The sequence below is a fragment of the Galeopterus variegatus genome, unplaced genomic scaffold (assembly GCF_000696425.1).
Source record: "Galeopterus variegatus unplaced genomic scaffold, G_variegatus-3.0.2 Scaffold1185, whole genome shotgun sequence".
Classification (NCBI taxonomy): Eukaryota; Metazoa; Chordata; class Mammalia; order Dermoptera; family Cynocephalidae; genus Galeopterus; species Galeopterus variegatus.
In genome coordinates, this window is record NW_007727296.1 from 74,116 (window position 1) to 93,226 (window position 19,111).

General features: G+C 44.0%; 1 protein-coding gene across 1 annotated transcript in view; it reads left to right on the plus strand.

Moving 5' to 3' along the window:
- Positions 1 to 19,111, plus strand: part of KLHL3 (kelch-like family member 3) — a 113,321-nt gene that overhangs the window by 23,545 nt on the left and 70,665 nt on the right. Inside the window, exons 3-4 of the mRNA XM_008575433.1 lie at positions 2,635 to 2,741; positions 13,912 to 14,033. Coding sequence (XP_008573655.1) covers positions 2,635 to 2,741; positions 13,912 to 14,033 — 229 coding nt within the window. The remainder of the gene's footprint in view (positions 1 to 2,634; positions 2,742 to 13,911; positions 14,034 to 19,111) is intronic.

Below are 19,111 nucleotides of genomic sequence, written 5' to 3' on the forward strand. Positions count from 1 at the left end.
CCGCCCGAGGGTTCGGATCCCACATACAGACCGGTTCCCGCTCACTGGCTGAGCGAGGCGCGGGAGCGACACCGAGGGTTGCAATCCCATTGCCGGTCCCCGGTCCGGTCCGGGGGCAACACTGAGGGTTGCAATCCGTTGCCGGACACGGAAAAAGACAAAAGACTAAAAACAAAACAACAACAAAAAAAACTTTCGACCAGACTAAAAAAGTAGTTGGTTGTCGGGCGGCATCTCCAATCCCATTTGGTCTTCATCATATGTTTCAAAGGCACCCAAGACAGGTGAGAAAACTGTGGGGAGCTTATTTGTCCACATTCTCATAGCCAGTTAGGTGCAGAGCCAGTTCTGTTTCTAGTTGCACTGTTTTGTTCTGATAAAGTTGGTGTGTGGGGTCTGCTGTACCCTACAGGGTGAGATCCCAACCCCCGGACTTTTTCTCAAGCTGCCCAAAAGGCTCACTCTTCCCAGAAGCCTCCTCACTGGTACCTTATTCCGTGTGCTGAACATTTCCTGACCACCTCTCCTTGTTGGAGCTACCCTATCCTCTGTCTTTGTCTATTCTACATGCCAGCCAACCATGAGGCATGTGGTACAGTGGGAAAAGCCCTGGATCCGGAGTCAGGAGAACTGGATTCAATACTCAGACTTTGTAGCTTTGGGTGTCTCTTCACCTTTCTCATGGACCAGATGATTTCTAAAGGCATTTGCAGCTTCAGCCTTTTCAGGCTTTATGATTCTATTTCTCTGATAAGTGAGCCTGAACTAATGTCTTGATAGTTGACAATGGCTTAATGTGTTACACAAGAGACGGCAAATATGTAGCTTCTCTTTCATCTATCAACTATGGCAGACTCATTACTTGGTCTCACATTCGTACATGGAACCCAGTCATGACCTCAAACTTCTCCAACCAGTATAGTGTGCTAAGTAAACACTACCAGTGGATCACAGTTGAAATGTATTTGTCTTCCTTGTCTTCCCTCCTATTTTTAGTGCTTTAATCTAAAGAAGGGACTAGTGGTGATCAGGATACCATAGAAGTTAAGAGCATGGGCTCTAGAGTTAAGCCACTTGCATTCAAATCATGTCTCCACTGCTCCCTTTCTGTGTGACCTTGGGGAAGTCACTTAACTTCTCTGGGCCTCAATTTCTTCATTTGCAATATGGAGCATGACAATTAGTCCTACCTAATTGGGTTGTACAGAGGATTAAATGAAATAGTATGTGTAAGAAAGTGTTCAGTGTCTGACACTTATGTTAGACCTCATGGCTAGTTTAACATCAGCACAGCCAGGTTAAGCAACTTTCCCCCTTCTCCCCCTCCCTTTTCCCTTTTCTGCTCTGGGAGCAGAGATTCCTCTCCTGGGAAGGGGTAAACATTACCGTTATCATCAAGGGAACTTCTTGTGGGCTGCATCTAGCAGGCTTTGCGCTGGAATGCTTTGTACCGAGATAGTGGCTAATCAAGACCCTATGACTTAACCTACCAGATGTTATCGGACCACAAGGGCTGTGTCACCTTGCATACCACTGATTTTGGAATTGCCTATTACTCTGTCTGAACCCTCCCTAAAAGTCTTATAAACCCCATGCTTTCCTTAGTTCGTGGAACTGATCTGGTTCAGTCTCCCCTCCACATTAGTGGAATAAACCTTTTGGCTGAAATGGCTCCTGACTTGGGTCTCTCTCTTTTCTCCGTCTCACCAAACCTAACAACATATAATTCAATAAATGGTAACTACTGTAATAATAATAGGCATGATAAGAAGTTGGAAGGCTGATGAGGGAAAAATTCTTGGGTTGAAAGGGCCTCGTGGCACCCTATCAATCTCCAAAATAGTTGAATCTCCATTCTTTTTATGAATGTGGGTTTATCCCATTTTGTTCATTCATTTATTCAGTAAAAATTTAGGGCTTACTATAAATTAGGTATGCAGCCAGATGTCTAGCATACAACAGTAAATAAGACAATCTCTTTTCAAGTTCACAGTGTAATAGGGGTGACAAAAAAGTAAAAAGAATTATTATTTTTAATAATTGCAATGATTCGAATTTGCACAGGGTTTTTAGGGAGCACTATGTGTACAGGCAGAGTCTTCCTGGTGATAGTGTTAGATCTGGGTTGGAGGAGAAATACCTGAGTCCTCCAGATCGGGCTTGCCTCTTACCAGTATTGCCTATGCAGTGGCTCCCTTGGAATTGTCAGTGCTTGGTCTCACTGGTGGCATACCTCCATGGCATGCTCATGTTCTTTGGCATTCATTTGTTCACTCAGCTGACAGCCTCACGCTTTTGCCTCTGCTCCCTGAGGCTGTTGTCCCCATAATTCTCTGTCAGAGCTGATGGAATTGAGGAGCAGAGAGGTGAAGACAAGTGAAGCAGCCCTGAATTCACAGCCGCAGAGTAGTTGGATCGCTGTGTGTGCCTTAGTATAGCATGAATGTCAGGCTTATTAGGGACGTGGAGAAGTCGGTGAGACCATCCCCCCTGCCTAACTCAAGATAGAGCAAGTTTCTGTAACAGCTTTCTGTGGTGATAGTGTGAAACCTGGGTGGGAGAAAAGGACTCTTGTATAACGGGGGTAGGTGTCTGTGCTGTGACCCATCTTGTCCCCTCACTGGTGTCTTACAGTAAGCAGCTGTTGTGTGACGTGATGATTGTGGCAGAAGATGTCGAGATAGAAGCCCACCGTGTGGTACTGGCAGCCTGCAGCCCCTACTTCTGTGCGATGTTCACAGGTATGGTGAGGAACAAACAACAGCCCTTGGTTACGGGCTGCGGCCCCACTGGGAGAATGTCGAGGGTGGTGGCACGAGAGGGGAAAGAAGGCTATGAAACCCACCCCGAGGGGCTTCTCTGTGCCAGATACTGTGCTTTGCACATGGAGGACTTGACAGAATCGAAGTTTCAGCCAGGCCAGTTGGGCATGTAGCCCCTGGTCCACCATGAGGAAAAAAGAGGTAAAATCATATAGTCCATTAGTTCTAAAACTCCAGCATGGGTCATAACCATGTGGAAGAGCTTGTTAACAGTGTAGACTTCTGGGCTCATTGCCAGGCCTTCTCATCTCTCATTCTGCAGATGGGGGACACTGAGGCTGAGAGAAGGGGAGGGACTTGCCCAGGGTCACACCGTGAATGAGTGGGACTTGGCTTCTTGACACCTCGCCCAATGCTCTAACAGCTGGCCCACATCTCATCTTCCCTAGTCCTTCCTTCCAGGCAGCGGCCATGGGCCTCTTCCAGCCTTTACAGGAGCATGGAACATACTCGTACAAGTGATGGTGGGGTGAGAGACAGGAATAATCAACATGTGGCATTCAGTTCATCACCTTTGCCAATTTTCCAGAGGGTCCCTGTTTCCTAGGCTCATAGGCTCAACAGCCTTTTTCAACTATTTCATGTGTGTTAGTTGTGAGACTGAATTCCTTGAAAGCCATGGGCCGAGCTTCCCATCTTGTCGTTCCTCACAGCACCTCCCCTGAACCAGGTGTATGCAGCACTCTTTGAATCACTGCTGATGGAAGGAGGCCATCTGGGCTTGGTGAGACCCCCAGTCTGGGTCAGATATTCCTTCCATGTGCTTTCCAAGCCCCTGTGCCTACTCTGAGTGGGGTGACTATCACTCTGTTTCCTGGTGTCTGCAAAGCCCAAGCCCTGGCATCTCAGGTAACTGGCTGCTTCTCATCCTGCAGATGTCTTCTCCTCAGAGAGGCCTCCTCTGACCACTCTAGCTAGTTCCACCAAGCCTGTTTCTATCCTGTAATGTGACTTTTTTTTATGTAACATTTATCACTACCTGAAAATCAGTGATTGGTTGTTTATGTGTTTTTTACCTGTCTCTCTTCACTAATGTATAAGCCCTGTGAGGACAGGGATCTCGTTGGACTTGTTTGTTACTATATCCTGAGCACCTGGTGTTTTAGCCTGTCTTGTGTTGCTATAACAGAAATACCTGAGACTGGGTAGTTTATAAGGAAAAGAGATTTATTTGGCTTATGATTCTGGGACAGCTGCATCTGGCATGGGCCTCAGGCTGCTTCTACTCATGGTGGAAAGTGGCAGGCAGCCAGCAGGTACAAGCAGATCACATGGCGAGAGGAAGCAAGAGAGAGACAGAGAGGAGGTGCCAGGGTCCTATAAACAACAAGCTCTTGTGGAAACTAACAGAGCGAGGACACACTCATTCCCCCCCCCCCCCAGGAGAGCATTAATCAATTCATGAGGGATCCGCCCCCATTGACTCAATCAGTTTCCAACACTGCCACATTGGAGATCAAATTTCCACATGAGTTTTGGAGGGGACAACACATCCAAACTCCATCACCTGGTACATAGTAGGATTCAAATATTTTTTGTTTATTTTTATTTTTTTGGTGGCTGACTGGTATGGGGATCTGAACCCTTGACCTTGGTGTTGTCAGAACCATGCTCTCCCAAGTGAGCCCAACCGTCCAGCTCTCAAATATTTTTTGAATGAGTGAATGAAATGTTTCCCGCACTTGATCATGGGCTTTTGGCACTTGGGGAGCACATCTTGTCATTGTTGAATTCTCAGTGCCACTACAGAAGGCAATGAATAAGTGAAGGTTGAAAGAATGGACATAAGCTTGCTGAGAATGTGGGTGAGTGCAGGTAAATTTTTGCTAAATGGGCTCTAACCCATTTCCTAATACAGTACACAGCTGGGCAGAAGGATTTCTTGTTGGGAGAGACTCGGTGCTTGGGCGTTGAGAGTTCATCACACGTGTGTCTCCCTTTCCTCATCATGTGTAGGAGTTGGTCTCCACTTGGAGTTGTGCCTGACCTACGTGGACCAAGCCACTCTCACTTCACTTTGAGCCTTGGGTCAGAAATTTTACCACGTAGCTTGAAAAACCAGCTAAGTTTACTACCTGGAAATTTTGAGCCATACTCCCTTTGGAGTAGTCCCAAACCCCAGTTGCTAGGTTTTTATTCCCTTTTCCCCTTTCCTTCATACAACTCTATTTATTTTAAAATAATTCACCTTGTCTGCAACAATTATGTAGTGCAACTTCACTAAATAGCTTCACCAGTTGTTCTTCATGTGCGTGGTTTGGAAAGTCCAGTGTTGACAGAGGAATCTGCTTAGAATTGCAGTGAATCACAGTGTTGGCTCTACTTTTTGCTAATGAATGTGCCTCTTGGGTAGTGGAAGTGCCTAGCAAAATCAAAGTTATTTTAGAAATTGGGAGAAAATGTGTTTCTGAGGCAGGTCTTAAATTCTAGTAATGAAGAGAAGAGGGTAATCAAGAGAAGAAAGCAGTCTAATGTAATACCCGGTCCAAGCCTTCCATTGAATCTGGTTACCATTCATCCTTCCATCCATCCATTCATCCTTCCATCCATCCAAACACTATTCACGTATGTTCATTATAGAAAGAAATCAGAAAATGAGGGCAAGCAAAAAGTGAAAAATTACAAGTACTGCGTTTAGGTTACGATTATTGTTTATTTCCTTTCAGATTTTATATTTATAAATATACACATATGTAAAATATTTTCTAACATAAATGAATTCATCTTATATATATAGTAGAATAGCCTTTTTTGAGGTGTCTATTTAAAAAAATTGCTATTCATCTTCATGAAATATTCTTCCTCTCTGTCTCTGCCTGCCAAACTCCCATTTATCCTTCATTTTTGCATCACGTCCTCATTGCCTTCCATGATCCCTCTGGATTAGGTTAAATCTCTTTGCTACTTACTGCCGTGGTACCTTACGCTTCTCTTTAGTATTACTACTACCTCATTACTTCCTCAATATCTAATTCCCCTCACCAATCGTAAGCTATATGTAAGAATTGTACCTTCAGTTACTGCTGTGTCCCTATTGCCTGGCATGATCTTCCATGTGGTAGGTGCTCAATAAAAATTTAATTGAACTTAGTGATGTAATCATAAATATATTTCCATGTCAATGGAATCACATCTACATCTTCATGTAATGGTTTTATAAGATTCCATCATATGTATCCTAATTGAAAATCCATTTCCTTATTTGTTGGAAATACTTCTTTCTAATATCTTGCTATAACAAATAATGCTACAATGGGCATCTTTGCATCTTAGTCTTTATTTACATTCCTAATTATTTCCTCAGAATAGATTCACAGAATAAGAAATACTGAGTTAAAACGTGTACATTTCGAAGGCTTGTGAGATGTGCTGCACTGCCATTTAGAACAACTGTAAATGCTCATGTCCTCTTCAGCAATATATGAGATTTGCGTGTTTTTGAGGCCCCTTGGCTTTTGTTAAACCTTGGTGAACAGGCACCAAAGAACCCCATTAACATTGCAAAATTTTGTTCTAATCATCAGGCTTGGCTTCAAAATGCATAACATGTGTCATGAATAGGCCAGGGTGACTTTTAGTCCATTTTTTCAGCATGTTTAAGGCCAAAAGGGAAAGAAAATATATGTGGCTCTCTGACCTGAATTGTGTGATTATAATCTTTTACCCAGGCTTGAGTGTTTTTATTTTATTTTTTTGTCCTTTGAGTTCATGTTGCCTAAATGTTCTGTCATTCCAAATACCAACTTCATACTCCTTGACCGTGTCTTGACCACAATATCTTGGAATAAGTGTGAAACCGAGGTCTGAATACCCACCAGGGTGTTTCCAAATCTAGCCAGCCTGTGAGAAGGCCTGGGGTGGGCCCACAGCCTAATTACCCTCCACTCCTTTCAGAGTGGAGAGGCCAACAGTGCTGTGTTCTGCCCATCTTTTTCCTATGAGTATGGAATACTCAGGACTCCCCCCATCCTCCCCAGCTAGCACTTCCATCCCAGGGGAAGCAGTTTTCCCAAAATAGCTGTGTTAATTTTTCTCTCTTTTCATCACACCTTTTTCTATAGGTTTTGTGTACTGTTGTACTTGTACTCCCCAAATACAGTAACCATGCAGATACTTTAAAAACAACCCACATTTGGAGGGGGAGTTGGGGTTAGGGAGAAATTGGTAAAAGGCCACAGAAAATATTTACATTGTGTAATGATAAACCAAAAAACAACCCACATTTTATAATATTAAGGGAACTGAGGTCTAAGGAATGTCTGGGCTTAGGGTCTTATGCCCATCATTGTGATTAAGAGACATTTGGGCTTCTATCCCAAATGAAGCCCTGGGAATGATCTATCCTGCTCATCTGTTTCTACTGTACTATATGTAGTGGCTGATTTAGAAAGTTTTTTTTCCTTTTTGTCTTTTTTACTGACCAGTAACGGGATCGCAACTCTCGGTGTTGCGCCCGCACCTCGCTCAGCCAGTGAGCGGGAACCGGTCTCCACATGGGATCCGAACCCTCGGCAGGAGCGCCACTGCGCTCCCAAGTGGCGCACTCTCCAGTGTGCCACCGGGCCGGCCCTTTTTTTGTTGTTTAAAGAAGAGTTACTGTCCAGTTTTTATTAGGTTTTGGCTGATGTTCAGCTGGTATCTTTGAACACATGGTGAGTAGACACAGGAGAGAGAGGTCAGGAATTTGCTAGAGGTAAGAGGCAAGGGGCTTAGAAATTGAGTGGATACCGATCACGCACAAGGCAGAACAATGAGGGCCCAGCTCTTTTACTTACCTTTTCGGCGTGCACTCATGCTATAGAACCTTTGTTTCACCCTTTCTGTACGCCAGACCCTACCAGGACCTGGCCTGTGTCTGCGCCTGGGTGTTTGCATGGTGTATTGTTGCCTTTGAAGAACTTCACATAAATGCAGCCCAGTGAAACCTAATACAAGGCAATAGGGCAGTGAGGGAGGGAGAACTAGGAAACCGAATCCTTTCTTTGGACAAAGCAGGCCTCAGGGGAGGTTGTGGAGTAGGAGTCGTAGTAGACAGGGTCTGGTTTCTGAGAGTTTTGCCCCTGAACAGGTGGAGATGTCAGAGTCTGCCTGGGATTAAGGAGTAATGGGCTCACCTTTCATGTGACTGTCTTCTAGGATTAGTCACCTTTGGGCTGAAGTGACAGTGACATAGCATTTCTTCTTTCTATCTCTAACAAACTATGTCAAAGTCAAGCATCTTTTTCTGAGACCCAGATTTGAGGTGAAGGATGTGATAGTCATGTCTAAGAATACGTTGCTCTTGATGCAGAAATGGTGAGTTTTTAAAGTAGTGATTTGGATTGTGACTCAACAGAGGCCTGTGTGGCACCTAGGAATAGAGACTGCTATTTGCCCCCCGCCATGTCCCCATTAAGGTGCAGCTGGTTTGACCAAGAGGATCTAGGGTAGATCCTTACCAATTCCTTACCATTGGTAAGGGATGTTTTATGAATGTTCACAGAGGAGGTTTGGAGTTGGTGATGTCAAGTCCTCCTTGCTAAGGATTAAACACAAGAGTGGCATTAAGGGAAGAAAGTTTTATAACCTTCTTAACATCCATGAAGGATTATTGTGCAAACAGGATTTTCCTGTTTTCTTTCTGCCCAGAGCATGAGACTAAATTACAGCAGTAAGGATTCAAGTTAGGAATAAGGAAGAATGCTATAACATAAGCACTCTCGAACACACCTTTTTCTTCTCTTTAAGGACATATAACTTCGTTGGGATGGTTGGTGGTTTACCTGTGGTTCATCAGAGAGACCTACCAGCTGATCTACATTCCTTTCTCATTTGCCAGGCTTCATTTACTTAATAACAGGGTTGTGTTTATACCAATGACCTGGAAGACGAGCCAGTGATTTTTCTAGACTTCTGGAGTCTTCTGTGATAGTGAAAGATTTCCCCGTTTCAGTCCTCTATTCGAGCCTCCTCTTTTCTGCTTCTCTTTGGCAGTCTTTCACCTAAAAAGATCTCAGTTGTGCACATAGTGTGCTTGCACATAGAACTAAGACTTGGACACTTCTACCTAATAGGGGTATTGGATTGCTTGCTATCCTGGGCTCTCTATGGTTCTTGGAGACTGCTAAGTATAAGGTCCCAAGGTGAATTAAAGGAGTTAAAGAATTTCAAGACATAATCCCTTAGTCCAGGCCACTGTCATCTTTCCCCTGATCTTCTGCAGTAAACTTCTATCTGCCTCCTGTTTTGTTCCCCTGCCCCCAACCCATTCTCCACACTGTAGCTATAATGATATTCCCCAGATTAAAAATCTGATATATCCCTCACCTGCTTAAAATTGGTCAGGGGCTCACCATTGCCATTAGGTTGAAGTCTAAACTCCTTAGTGCAGCCTACAAGGCCCTTAAGTGGTCCAGACCTTGCTTATATCTCCAGCCTCATCATTCCTCCCTCTGCACCCCTGTGCTCTAGGCAGACCGAGCTTCATATGATTCCCAGACATGTGATTCCCAGACATGCTCTTTCTTACCTCTAGACATTTATATATACTGTTACCTCTGTCTAGAATACTCTTCCCTCACTTTCACTTCTCTTCTGAATTACTATAACTCCTTTTCTAGATCAGTGGTTCTTAACCATGATGAATCAATCTGATGAAAACAATGGACTCTCTCTCCAGAAAAGAAATTTGTGCTATTGTGTTTTTATCATTTTGCATACAGCTGTGCAGTGCAGGAATCCCTGGCTTAGGAACCTTTCAAGATGAGTTCTCTTTTCTAACATTTAACAGCCTTTGCAATGGTTGGTTTACTTGTCTCTCTCTTCACTAAGCTGAGCTCCATTACTTTTTTTTTTTAATTCAATTTTATTTATATTTATTTTTGTGGGGTACAGTGTGTTGTTTCAATGCATGCATATCCTGCACAATGATTCACTTAGGGTAGATAGCAAAATTTTGTCACCATTACTTCATCCTTAATCTCCCCCACCACCCCTCCCAGCCTCTAGTAATCATTGTACTCTCTACCATTATTTTTTTAAACACACAAAGATTAACTTTCTTAAAAAGGGACTCTTAAAAATGAATTAGAAAAATCTAAGCAGAAATTTGGTGAAGGATATGAGCAGATAAGACACAAACCCCAAATAAACACATGTAGTTAGTAAGTACAGTCTAGAATCTGGTTGTGGGTGGGAGCGGGGCTGGCCTGGTCCCTGTCTCAGGATCCTGAGTATTGTCTGGTTCTGTTGCTGGCCTGGATGTGTGGCAGTGGGGGTGGGCCTAAGGCCCAAGGCCCCTGTCTCAGGACTTCTGGGGGTTGGGCTGGCTCTGTTGCTGGCTGGCAGCAGTGGGCCCTCATCTCTCAGGATCCCCTGGCTGGCGTCGGGCTGGCTCCATTGCTGGCTGGTGGCAGGAGCAGGCTCCATGACTTGTTTACTGTTGTTTCCTCTGGGCCCAGCACAGTGCTTGGCACATGGGGACATGCTTGATAATATGTTTGCCAAGTGACTGACTGAATGAATGAATGAACAAATATTTGCCCTTGAGTGGATCATGTTCAATCTGGAGAAACAGGACATGCATGTTTACCGGTAACAAGTAGAAGATGGAAAGGGCTAAAGAGATGTGCAACTGACATTCTCTGAAGTTCAGAGTCTGAGGTGGCAGACTGGACCTTTTGGGAAATACTAGCAGAGGTGGACTCTTGGGTTGACGTTAAAGATGGAAGGACTTACAGGGCCCATGTTCTCTTTTCCAGAAATATTTGTCAAACTATTAGAGGTGAGTGAAGGAGCAAGAATGACCTAGCCCTTGATGGTTTCTACCCCTTAGGAATCACTGAAACCCTTGAAATTAGAGATGTCAAGAGAAAACTTCCTTTCCTCCTTCTTTCCCACTCCAACAAATATTTTTTAAGTGCTTGTTATATGCCAAGCACTATGTTATGTGTTGAGAATATCTTGACAAATAAGCTTTACAAGATCCCAGCCCTCTTGGTTCTTGCTTGCTAGGTATTAAGTACTAACTTGTTCTTAGAATTTGGACCAAGGCCTTGAGTTGGGAATACGTTTATCAAGGTCATTGGTTAGGGTCAGATATCAATTATAGAGGGATTTATTAGCAATAACACAGGGTCTAGAGTTAGGCCAAGGTTCAAATCCCAGCCCTGCCTTTTACTACCTATGGGTAAATACCTCTTGAAATGCCCATTCTATAATTTGTAAAATAGAAGTAATATCATCTACCTCCTGAGGATGTCACAAAGGATTAAATGAAATAATGTATATAAACCCTTAGCAGAGGGACTGGCCCACAGTAGTGACTACTATTACTGTCATTTTCAGGGCCTATTGAAACTGAAGTCTTAGTTTGATGTAATCATTTCTTTTGGCTCATAAGAGATAGTAAGGTTGGATTCTACCAGTCTGTGTGACTTATTCAGGTCTTTAATTTACTACAATGCAGCTTTCTTAAAAAATAACTGTTGTCTTTGAGCCCTAGTTCTTCTTTCACATCATTTTTTTCTTGCTTATTAAAGATTTAAGTACATAATGTAGAAAATTAGAAATTTGAGGGGCCCGCCTGTAGCTCACTTTGGAGAGTGTGGTGCTGATAACACCAAGGCCATGGGTTTGGATCCTTATATAGGGATGGCCGGTTTGCTCACTGGGAGAGCGTGGTGCTGATAACACCAAGGCCATGGGTTTGGATCCCTATATAGGAATGACTGGTTAGCTCACTGGGAGAGCGTGGTGCTGACAACACCAAGTCAAGGGTTAAGATCCCCTTACTGGTCATCTTTCAAAAAAAAAAAAAAAAAGAAAAGAAAATCAGAAATTTGAGAGTACTGTAAGGAAGCAAGAAAAAAATCTCCTAAAGTCTCATGGTCTAGAAAACTGTGTTATCTACCTTTTCTGGATCATAGACCCCTGGAAGAATCTGACAGAAATGATCTGTTATTTCTCCAGAAAAACTGACTCTTTGTGCATATATACAAATATTTTCATACAATTTCAGGAGTTTCCATTTGTTTATCCCAAAATTACAAAACCCTAACCTGACTCCCAAGCACAAATTCCAGACAGAAAACAATCAGCCCAAGCTATGATTTACACTCACATGAAGGCTTCTGAATCTTTTGGTTCTTGTAGTCAGGCTGCTCTTTAGTTATTCTTATTTTTAAAGGCCTAAATCTTTAAACCAAGAATTGGCTATCTTTGATTATCTTTTGCAATATAATTACTAACTGGACTCTTATTAATAAACTTCTTAATAGCTGTTTAGAGAGAGAAGTTTAACTTTTCATTTCCTTGTTTATGTATGTTTTTGTTTGTGTGTCTCAGAATAAACTCAAGAGAGAGATTGTGAGAGCCTGTCTTAGGGGTGGAGGAGGAATCCACCTGTTGTTTTCTGTTTCCTCTTCACCTGTTCATCCCGCCCCCAAGGCTCTTTGTGCTGAGGCATTTTCACTGGCTTCCATCAGCAGAGAAGAGAGAACACAGCTGAGGGTCTCTGGTCTACCTGATCTGGCAGTGGAAAGGAGCAGGCAGGGTTTGGAATCCACGACCCCCCTCCCCCATTTCCTCCCTATTCCAGTCATTCAGCTCTAGAACCATGTCAGGATGGGAATTGTGGATTGGTGGAAGAATCATGTGCAGTCCATGCAGCTTGGAGGTGGGTGTCTACAGCCCACATGCTGTACTGTACTTTATTTTCTTGGCTCTGGTGCATGAATTCCACAGAGGGAAAACAACTGCCCAGGCTCTGTTTTCACACTCACATTAGGGCTTCTTGAATCCCTTGTTTCTTGCAGTCAAGTTGCCCTTCATTTCAGTCTACAAAGTCACATGTGTTACCTGTCTTTCCTTTTGAAATCAGCCTGGCTCTACATAAACCCATGTGTTGTATATAGAGGGCAGACTGAAGTCAGGGGCCTCAGGACTGTGGAAATGTGGGGCTGCTGCCCTTGCAGCCCTACATCTTCTCTTTTTTGGATTATTGTTAGGGATTCCTAACTGTTCTCCCTGCCTCTGATCCAGCTTCAACTCTGCATCCAAAATTTCATTGAAAAATACCCACTGGTTGATGTCATTCCCCTGCTTAGAACCTCTCAATGATGCTACCTTTCGGATAAAGTCCAAGTGCATTGCATGACTTACAGGGCTCTGCAAGTCCTGGCCCCATCTACCCCTCCAGCTTCTCTCTCACTGTTACTGGTACGAGCCACACCAGCCTCTCTCCATTCCCAGAATTTATCCTTTTGGCACTTTCCTCCCTTCACGCTTATGGATCGCACATTCAGCTCATGATTCCTCAGCTTTGCTGCCTGGGGAACTCTTCTTCATCCTCTAATACGCAGCTCACACGTGACCTCCTACTCGGATGCCTTACTGGAGTTCCCAGGAGGCGTCTGTTTCTCCATCCGCTTTCTTGGTGTAGTGGTTACAAGTCAGACTCCCTGGGCTTCCAACTCAAGTTGGCCCCTTCCTAGACATATGACCATGGGCAAAATGAATTACCTGCCCTCCTGCACCTCAGTTTCTTCATCTATAAAATGTGGATAATATTAGTAAACTTCATAGGTTGTTGTGAGGGTTAAAATAGGCAACACTTTAAAGTGCTTAACAAAGTGCTTGGCCTTAGCACTCAAGAAGTGTTACTTATTCCTGCTGTTATCACAGTACCTTGCATATACTTCTACTAAGCTCTTATCACCCATGTTTATAAATATTTAAAAATATCTGCTTTACTAGGCCTGTGCTCCTTGAGGTCAGGTGCATATCTTGTCCACTTTTCCTGGCTGTGTGTGTAGAAGTTCACAGTAAATGTTGGTTGAATGAATATTGCACACAGATTTGCCTTCAGAATGGAAATGGGCAACAGATAGAATGGGGAATGCTTAAGATTGGGCTGTGGGTGATCACAGTCCCAAAGGTGATGTAACCTTGATGTCAGCTGACTTCTCCTCCATGCCCGAATCCCTTCTGCTGCCTCCCAGAGCATAGGCAGTGCTTTTATGTTTCCAAGACTGGTCAGGAGGTCTTGTGGAAGTTAAGCATACCCTAGGTGCCATGCTCATATCCTTTCTGTTTTTGTTGTGAACTGTAGGTGACATGTCTGAGAGTAAAGCCAAGAAGATTGAAATCAAGGATGTGGATGGACAGACTCTGAGTAAGCTGATTGATTACATCTATACTGCTGAAATTGAGGTGACCGAAGAGAATGTCCAGGTAAATGCAGCCCCACCAATAGCTCAGTGTATTGCACTCTCAGGACCCACTGTTTTATAGCATGATGTCATGAGGACAATGACTTAGTTGGTCACTTAAGAGGAAACTAACCCTCCAGAGATTTTAGGTGAATTGCCCTGGGTCACCTGGACAGTAGGTGGGCCAGCTGGCCCCCAAACTCATGCCTTCCTGGCTCAGGCTCTCATGTCCTTAACCACTAGGTCATAATACCTCTGAATAAGGCTGGACCCCAGAAGCAAAAAGTCTTTAACTCATGTCAGCTTAAAATCTTGTGAAGGAAGAACTAGAAGCTCAGGTGACCCCTCTTCTCCCTGGGTCATCATCTCATCTAAGGGATTTTGAGTATTGGACTGTGAGGCTGTTAAAATTTTTCCTGTTTCAACCTTAGTCATCGAAATGCCTCTGAGTATGTGGAGATGCCACGCACCAGAGCTGAGTCTCAGCAGGAGTGTGCAGTTATGAAATGTTCGGTCTGTGCCTTTCTCTCCTTTCACTGCCCTGCCGCATCCTCAGCCATCTGGAGCCTTGAAAAGAGGAGCCAGTGAAGACAGTGCTTCCCCCAAGTGTGTCTCTACCGTGGGGACGTGAGGCATCGGCATCGTGACCCAGTAGGGAGATGGTTGAGGGTGTGGCCCACTCTTGAACAAATCACTGGGCTAAATACAGACACGGGATACACTATTTCTTGTCCTGAAGGATCTTACTATTTAATTAGAGTGATGGAAATTACATTTGATATGAAGGGTTTTTCTTTTCTTTTTAAAAAAATACCACCTTACTTATTTACTGTGAGGCTGATACCTTGCTAGTGACCAAAATACCTATTTCCCTTATTCAGAACACCACCCCTTTTTTCAGGATTGAGATATTTGGGAGGCTAAATTGATAATTATTCATTCTTTCAATTCAGTGCAAATGTCCGAGTTCCCATTATATGCCAGGCATGTTGCTGGGCCCCATGGTTACAGTGAGCAGTGACGATTCCATTGCCTGCCCTCAAGGAGTTCACGGTCAAGGGCTGAAGACAGACATGCATCAAATAAGCATTCGAGTTATGTTTATGCACAAATTGTGATAAGTCCTTTGAGGAAAGACAACATGGCACAATGAGAGAGAATATCCAGGGGACTCAATTTGGGTGGAGAAGGGCATCAGGGAAGAGTTCTTTCAAGTGATGAGGCGGAAGCTGAGGCCTGCAGGGTGAGTGGGAGTCAGCTTGGGGTGGTGCAGGGTGCTCATGAGGGGCAGATGCAGGCAAGCTGAGTGACTGAGGCACACTGCCTTTGGGCCTGCAGAGCCCACCCGCATGATAGAGGCCGCCTTTGTCTCTGGCCCCTGAGACAGTCTCTAGGGTGATGTGATTTCTACAGGAGGATTATTTGGCATAATCCTCCCCCTCCCTTTTTTAGTTGAGGTGTATTTTACACACAGTAAGATGCACAGCCATTCTATTTTGTTGCTGATCTTTCCCATCTAGAGTGCAGTGGGCAATGCGATGGCTACGTACTAGGTCTAGCAGCAGAATTCAAATAGCTGAGTGACTGAAGGGCAGTAATAGCAAGTGCAAAGTAATTTAGCATAAAATGAGTATGGGGAAGGTTGTAGAATTGTATGGTTGGAACTAGCTTTCTTCTCTCTTTTATCATGTATTTATTTAGTAACTTTTTTCCCTGCAAAGTATAAAGTATTTATACAAAGTTGGATAATTAGATGATGTTCTATTCTGGATCGTTATTGCTTGGCTAGGTACTAAGGTAATAATAGTAATAAGGTAATAAGTAATAATAAATTAATAATAAGTAAGCTAATAATAAGTAAATAAGTAAAAAGTAATAGCGTAATAATTGGTAATAAGGTAAAAAGGTAATCTTTGCCGCTTTGGTCTAAACCAGTGGTGGTCTCTCTCTAGTTTACAAAAACAGTTGTCTTAGGCAGCTAGCAGCAGCTAGCACAGTCAGAGGACTCTGGAGACAATGGCTTCATCACTGTTTTTAAACTACTTTGTGTGGGAGGCTGAGGGGAAGGGGGACAGAGTGAAGATGGGCAGTTCAGAGGACAAGTGGAAATAGGGATGAGGCAGGAATTGAGTATGGAGACCTGGGTCCCAGCCTCAGCTGGGCCACTAATTCACAGAGTGCTCTTATCCCAGCCCATTCCCACTGCAGGGTGTCAGTTTTCCCATCTGTGAAGTGAGGGTGTGGGACTCAGTGACCTCTGGCCAGACTCTGATTTGCTTTTTTTTCTCTCCTACTAGAGCTTTCCCAACATCTGCAGTGATATTCTGCCTCAAGGATCAGTTTTCCCATCTCTAAAACAGAAATCATAATAGCGCCCATTGTATTGGGTAGTCATGCGTTAGACTGTCTGTGTTCAAATCCTGGCTTTACCATTTTCTAGCCGTGTGACCCTCTCTGTGCCTCAGTGTTTTTATTTGTAACATGGGCATAATAATAGTATTTAACCTGGCAGGGTTGGTGTGAGGATGAAATGTATTAATATAGGTAAAGTACTCAGTGCCTGACACACGTTAAACAATGTGTTGGCTATTATTACCTAAAATAGGGAGGTGGCAATGGAGTCATGTGTGTGTGGAGGGCTTTGCCTGGTTTCTCCTCTGCCTGGGTGCTGATGGGGACTGAGGAGAAGGAACCAGGTAGGGAGTAGGAGCCATGGTAAGGGCTAGGGAGCAGAGACTAACCCTATCTGGCTTCGAAGTGGCTGGGAATTCTCCCAAGTGGGCAATAGTTTAGGATGCCTCCTGTCCAGGGTGTGCCCAGGATGCTTGGCAAGGACATAGGCCCAGGCCAAGTGCCAGATGTTGCTCTGAGGAGGGGGCCTTTTAAGGGATCTATTAAATAGCTGGGTGGAGGGTAAAGCATGATCTAGAAGGTACAGGGCTTGGGGTGCTGTCTCAGTCCTTCCTCCTTCCTCCTGATAGACTGTGTATGGGGTCTCACTGTCTTATTCCTTTGTTCATTCATTCATTCAATACACATTTTTCTGAGCACCTACACTGGGCCAGCAGACAGTATGGTCACAGAGAGTGCTGTTGACAGCCCGTTTCCCCAAGGAGCACGTGGTCCAAAGGTGGAGACAGATGGCTAAGCAAATGGATACTCTATGGTGTGGTAAGGCCACAGTAGAGGTTACCCAGGAAGCAGGAAATAGTCATTGCTGCCCTGATGAGCATGGTCAGGGCAGACCTCACTGTGGAAACATCGTTTGGGCCAGATCTTGAAGGAAGACTGGGAGGTCAGGCCTGCCTCCTCTGGGTACGTATGGCCCCACTGATCTGTGAGCCACTTGAAGGGCCTGTTGTGTTCATTCTTTGGGGCAGCATATGCAGAGGCTCCACTGGTAGGCACCATATGGAACCTTCAGGGAACTGCCATTATTTGGAATCAATGTGATATACAGACGGTCCCCAAGTTTCCATAATTTGACTTAGGATTTTTTGACCTTGTGATGGTGCAAAGCCATTTTAGTTTTCACTTTCAGTACAGTATTCAACAAATAACATGAGATATTCAACACTTTGTTATAAAATAGGCTTTGTGATAATTTTGTTTATCTGAAGGCTAGTGTAAGTGTTCTGAGCACATTTAAGGTAGGCTTGGCTCAGCTATGACGTTCAGTAGGTTAGGTGTATTAAACAGATTTTCAACTCAAAATATTTTCAACTTATGATGGGTTTATTGGGATATAAACCCATCCCAAGTTAGTGTAGATGCTCTGTAAGTTGAGGAGCATCTATACTAACTATTCCTTTTCCTTTTTCCTCCTCACATTAAACTGTGATTAGGTCATGGGTGACCTTGGGGGAAAACAAAACAAAAAGGCTGAGAAGAAGAGAGTCTGGATCCAAATATGTATGCTTCTTTAAGCTGGTATGTATCTGCTGAGGCAGTTGCTCATGAGTTGTCTATGGAGACAATAGTTGTTGAGGACTTTGTGCACGGAGGAGATGAGCATGAAGGCACCGGGCTCTCCTGAAAGCCTGAGAAACAAGGGTCAGAGATTTGGGGGTTAGCTAAATGGCTGGGAGAGCAACCTCCTCATTCTCTCCCAGACACGCATACCTTGGCAAGACCCTGAGTTGCACTTCCTTGGTGGAGGTAACAGTCCTAACTGACATGTACTGATACTTGTTATAAGGCATGTGCTAATCAGTTCACTACATTATTTCATTTAGTTCTCGCAACCAACCAATGAAATGTATTAGAATGATCCCTATTTTACAGCTGGAGAAACTGATGTTCTGAGTAAGTGGTAGAACTGGGAACCGAACCCGGTTCTCTCTGCCTCACAGTTATCTGTGGCTGTGGTGAACTCTAGTTTCTCGTTAAATGAATGATCAGCATCTTGACTTCAGCTCATAATGACTAATAATAATAAAAACTGACAATAACTGAGCACTCCCTGTGTACCAAGCACTGTGTTAACTGTTTTAAAGGTGTTGTCTCCTTTGATCGTCACCACAAGCCTTTAAGGCAGTACCATTATTATCCCCCATTTTACTGTTGAGGAGACACGGGCACAGAGAGGTTAAGTTATTTGTCCTCAGTCACATGGCTGGTAAGTGGAGAAGTCAAAATTCAAAATGATACTTTTAATCACAGTGCTGTTTTGCCAGCTCTCCCGTTCATCTATACATCTCTCTCTCTCTCTCTCTCTCTCTCTCTCTTTCCCTTTCTTTCTTCTTTCTCTCAACAGACTTTTATTTAGCACTCTTTCTGTGTGGCTGGGGCAGGGGCTCTGGGTGGCCCCATCACCTGACTCTGGCTGGTGCACCCCCCGTGCACGGCCCTGCCTCCCTGGAATTCCTGGAGTAGGGGCTTTCTGAGGCAGGGCATTTCCTTTTGTTTTTGCTAAAGGAAACAAACTCTGTGACGGGATATCCTCTGCTATGTTTTCATGTTATCCGAGGGAGAGAAAAAACAAAACAGGGCCTGCATATGAAAAATGGTGGGGAGGTCATTTGCAAGCTGAAGAGAAACGTGCAAACTCTTTGCTGAGGGCTGTTCCAGGGTCTGTTTTCCAAGAACTCTGATGCTGAA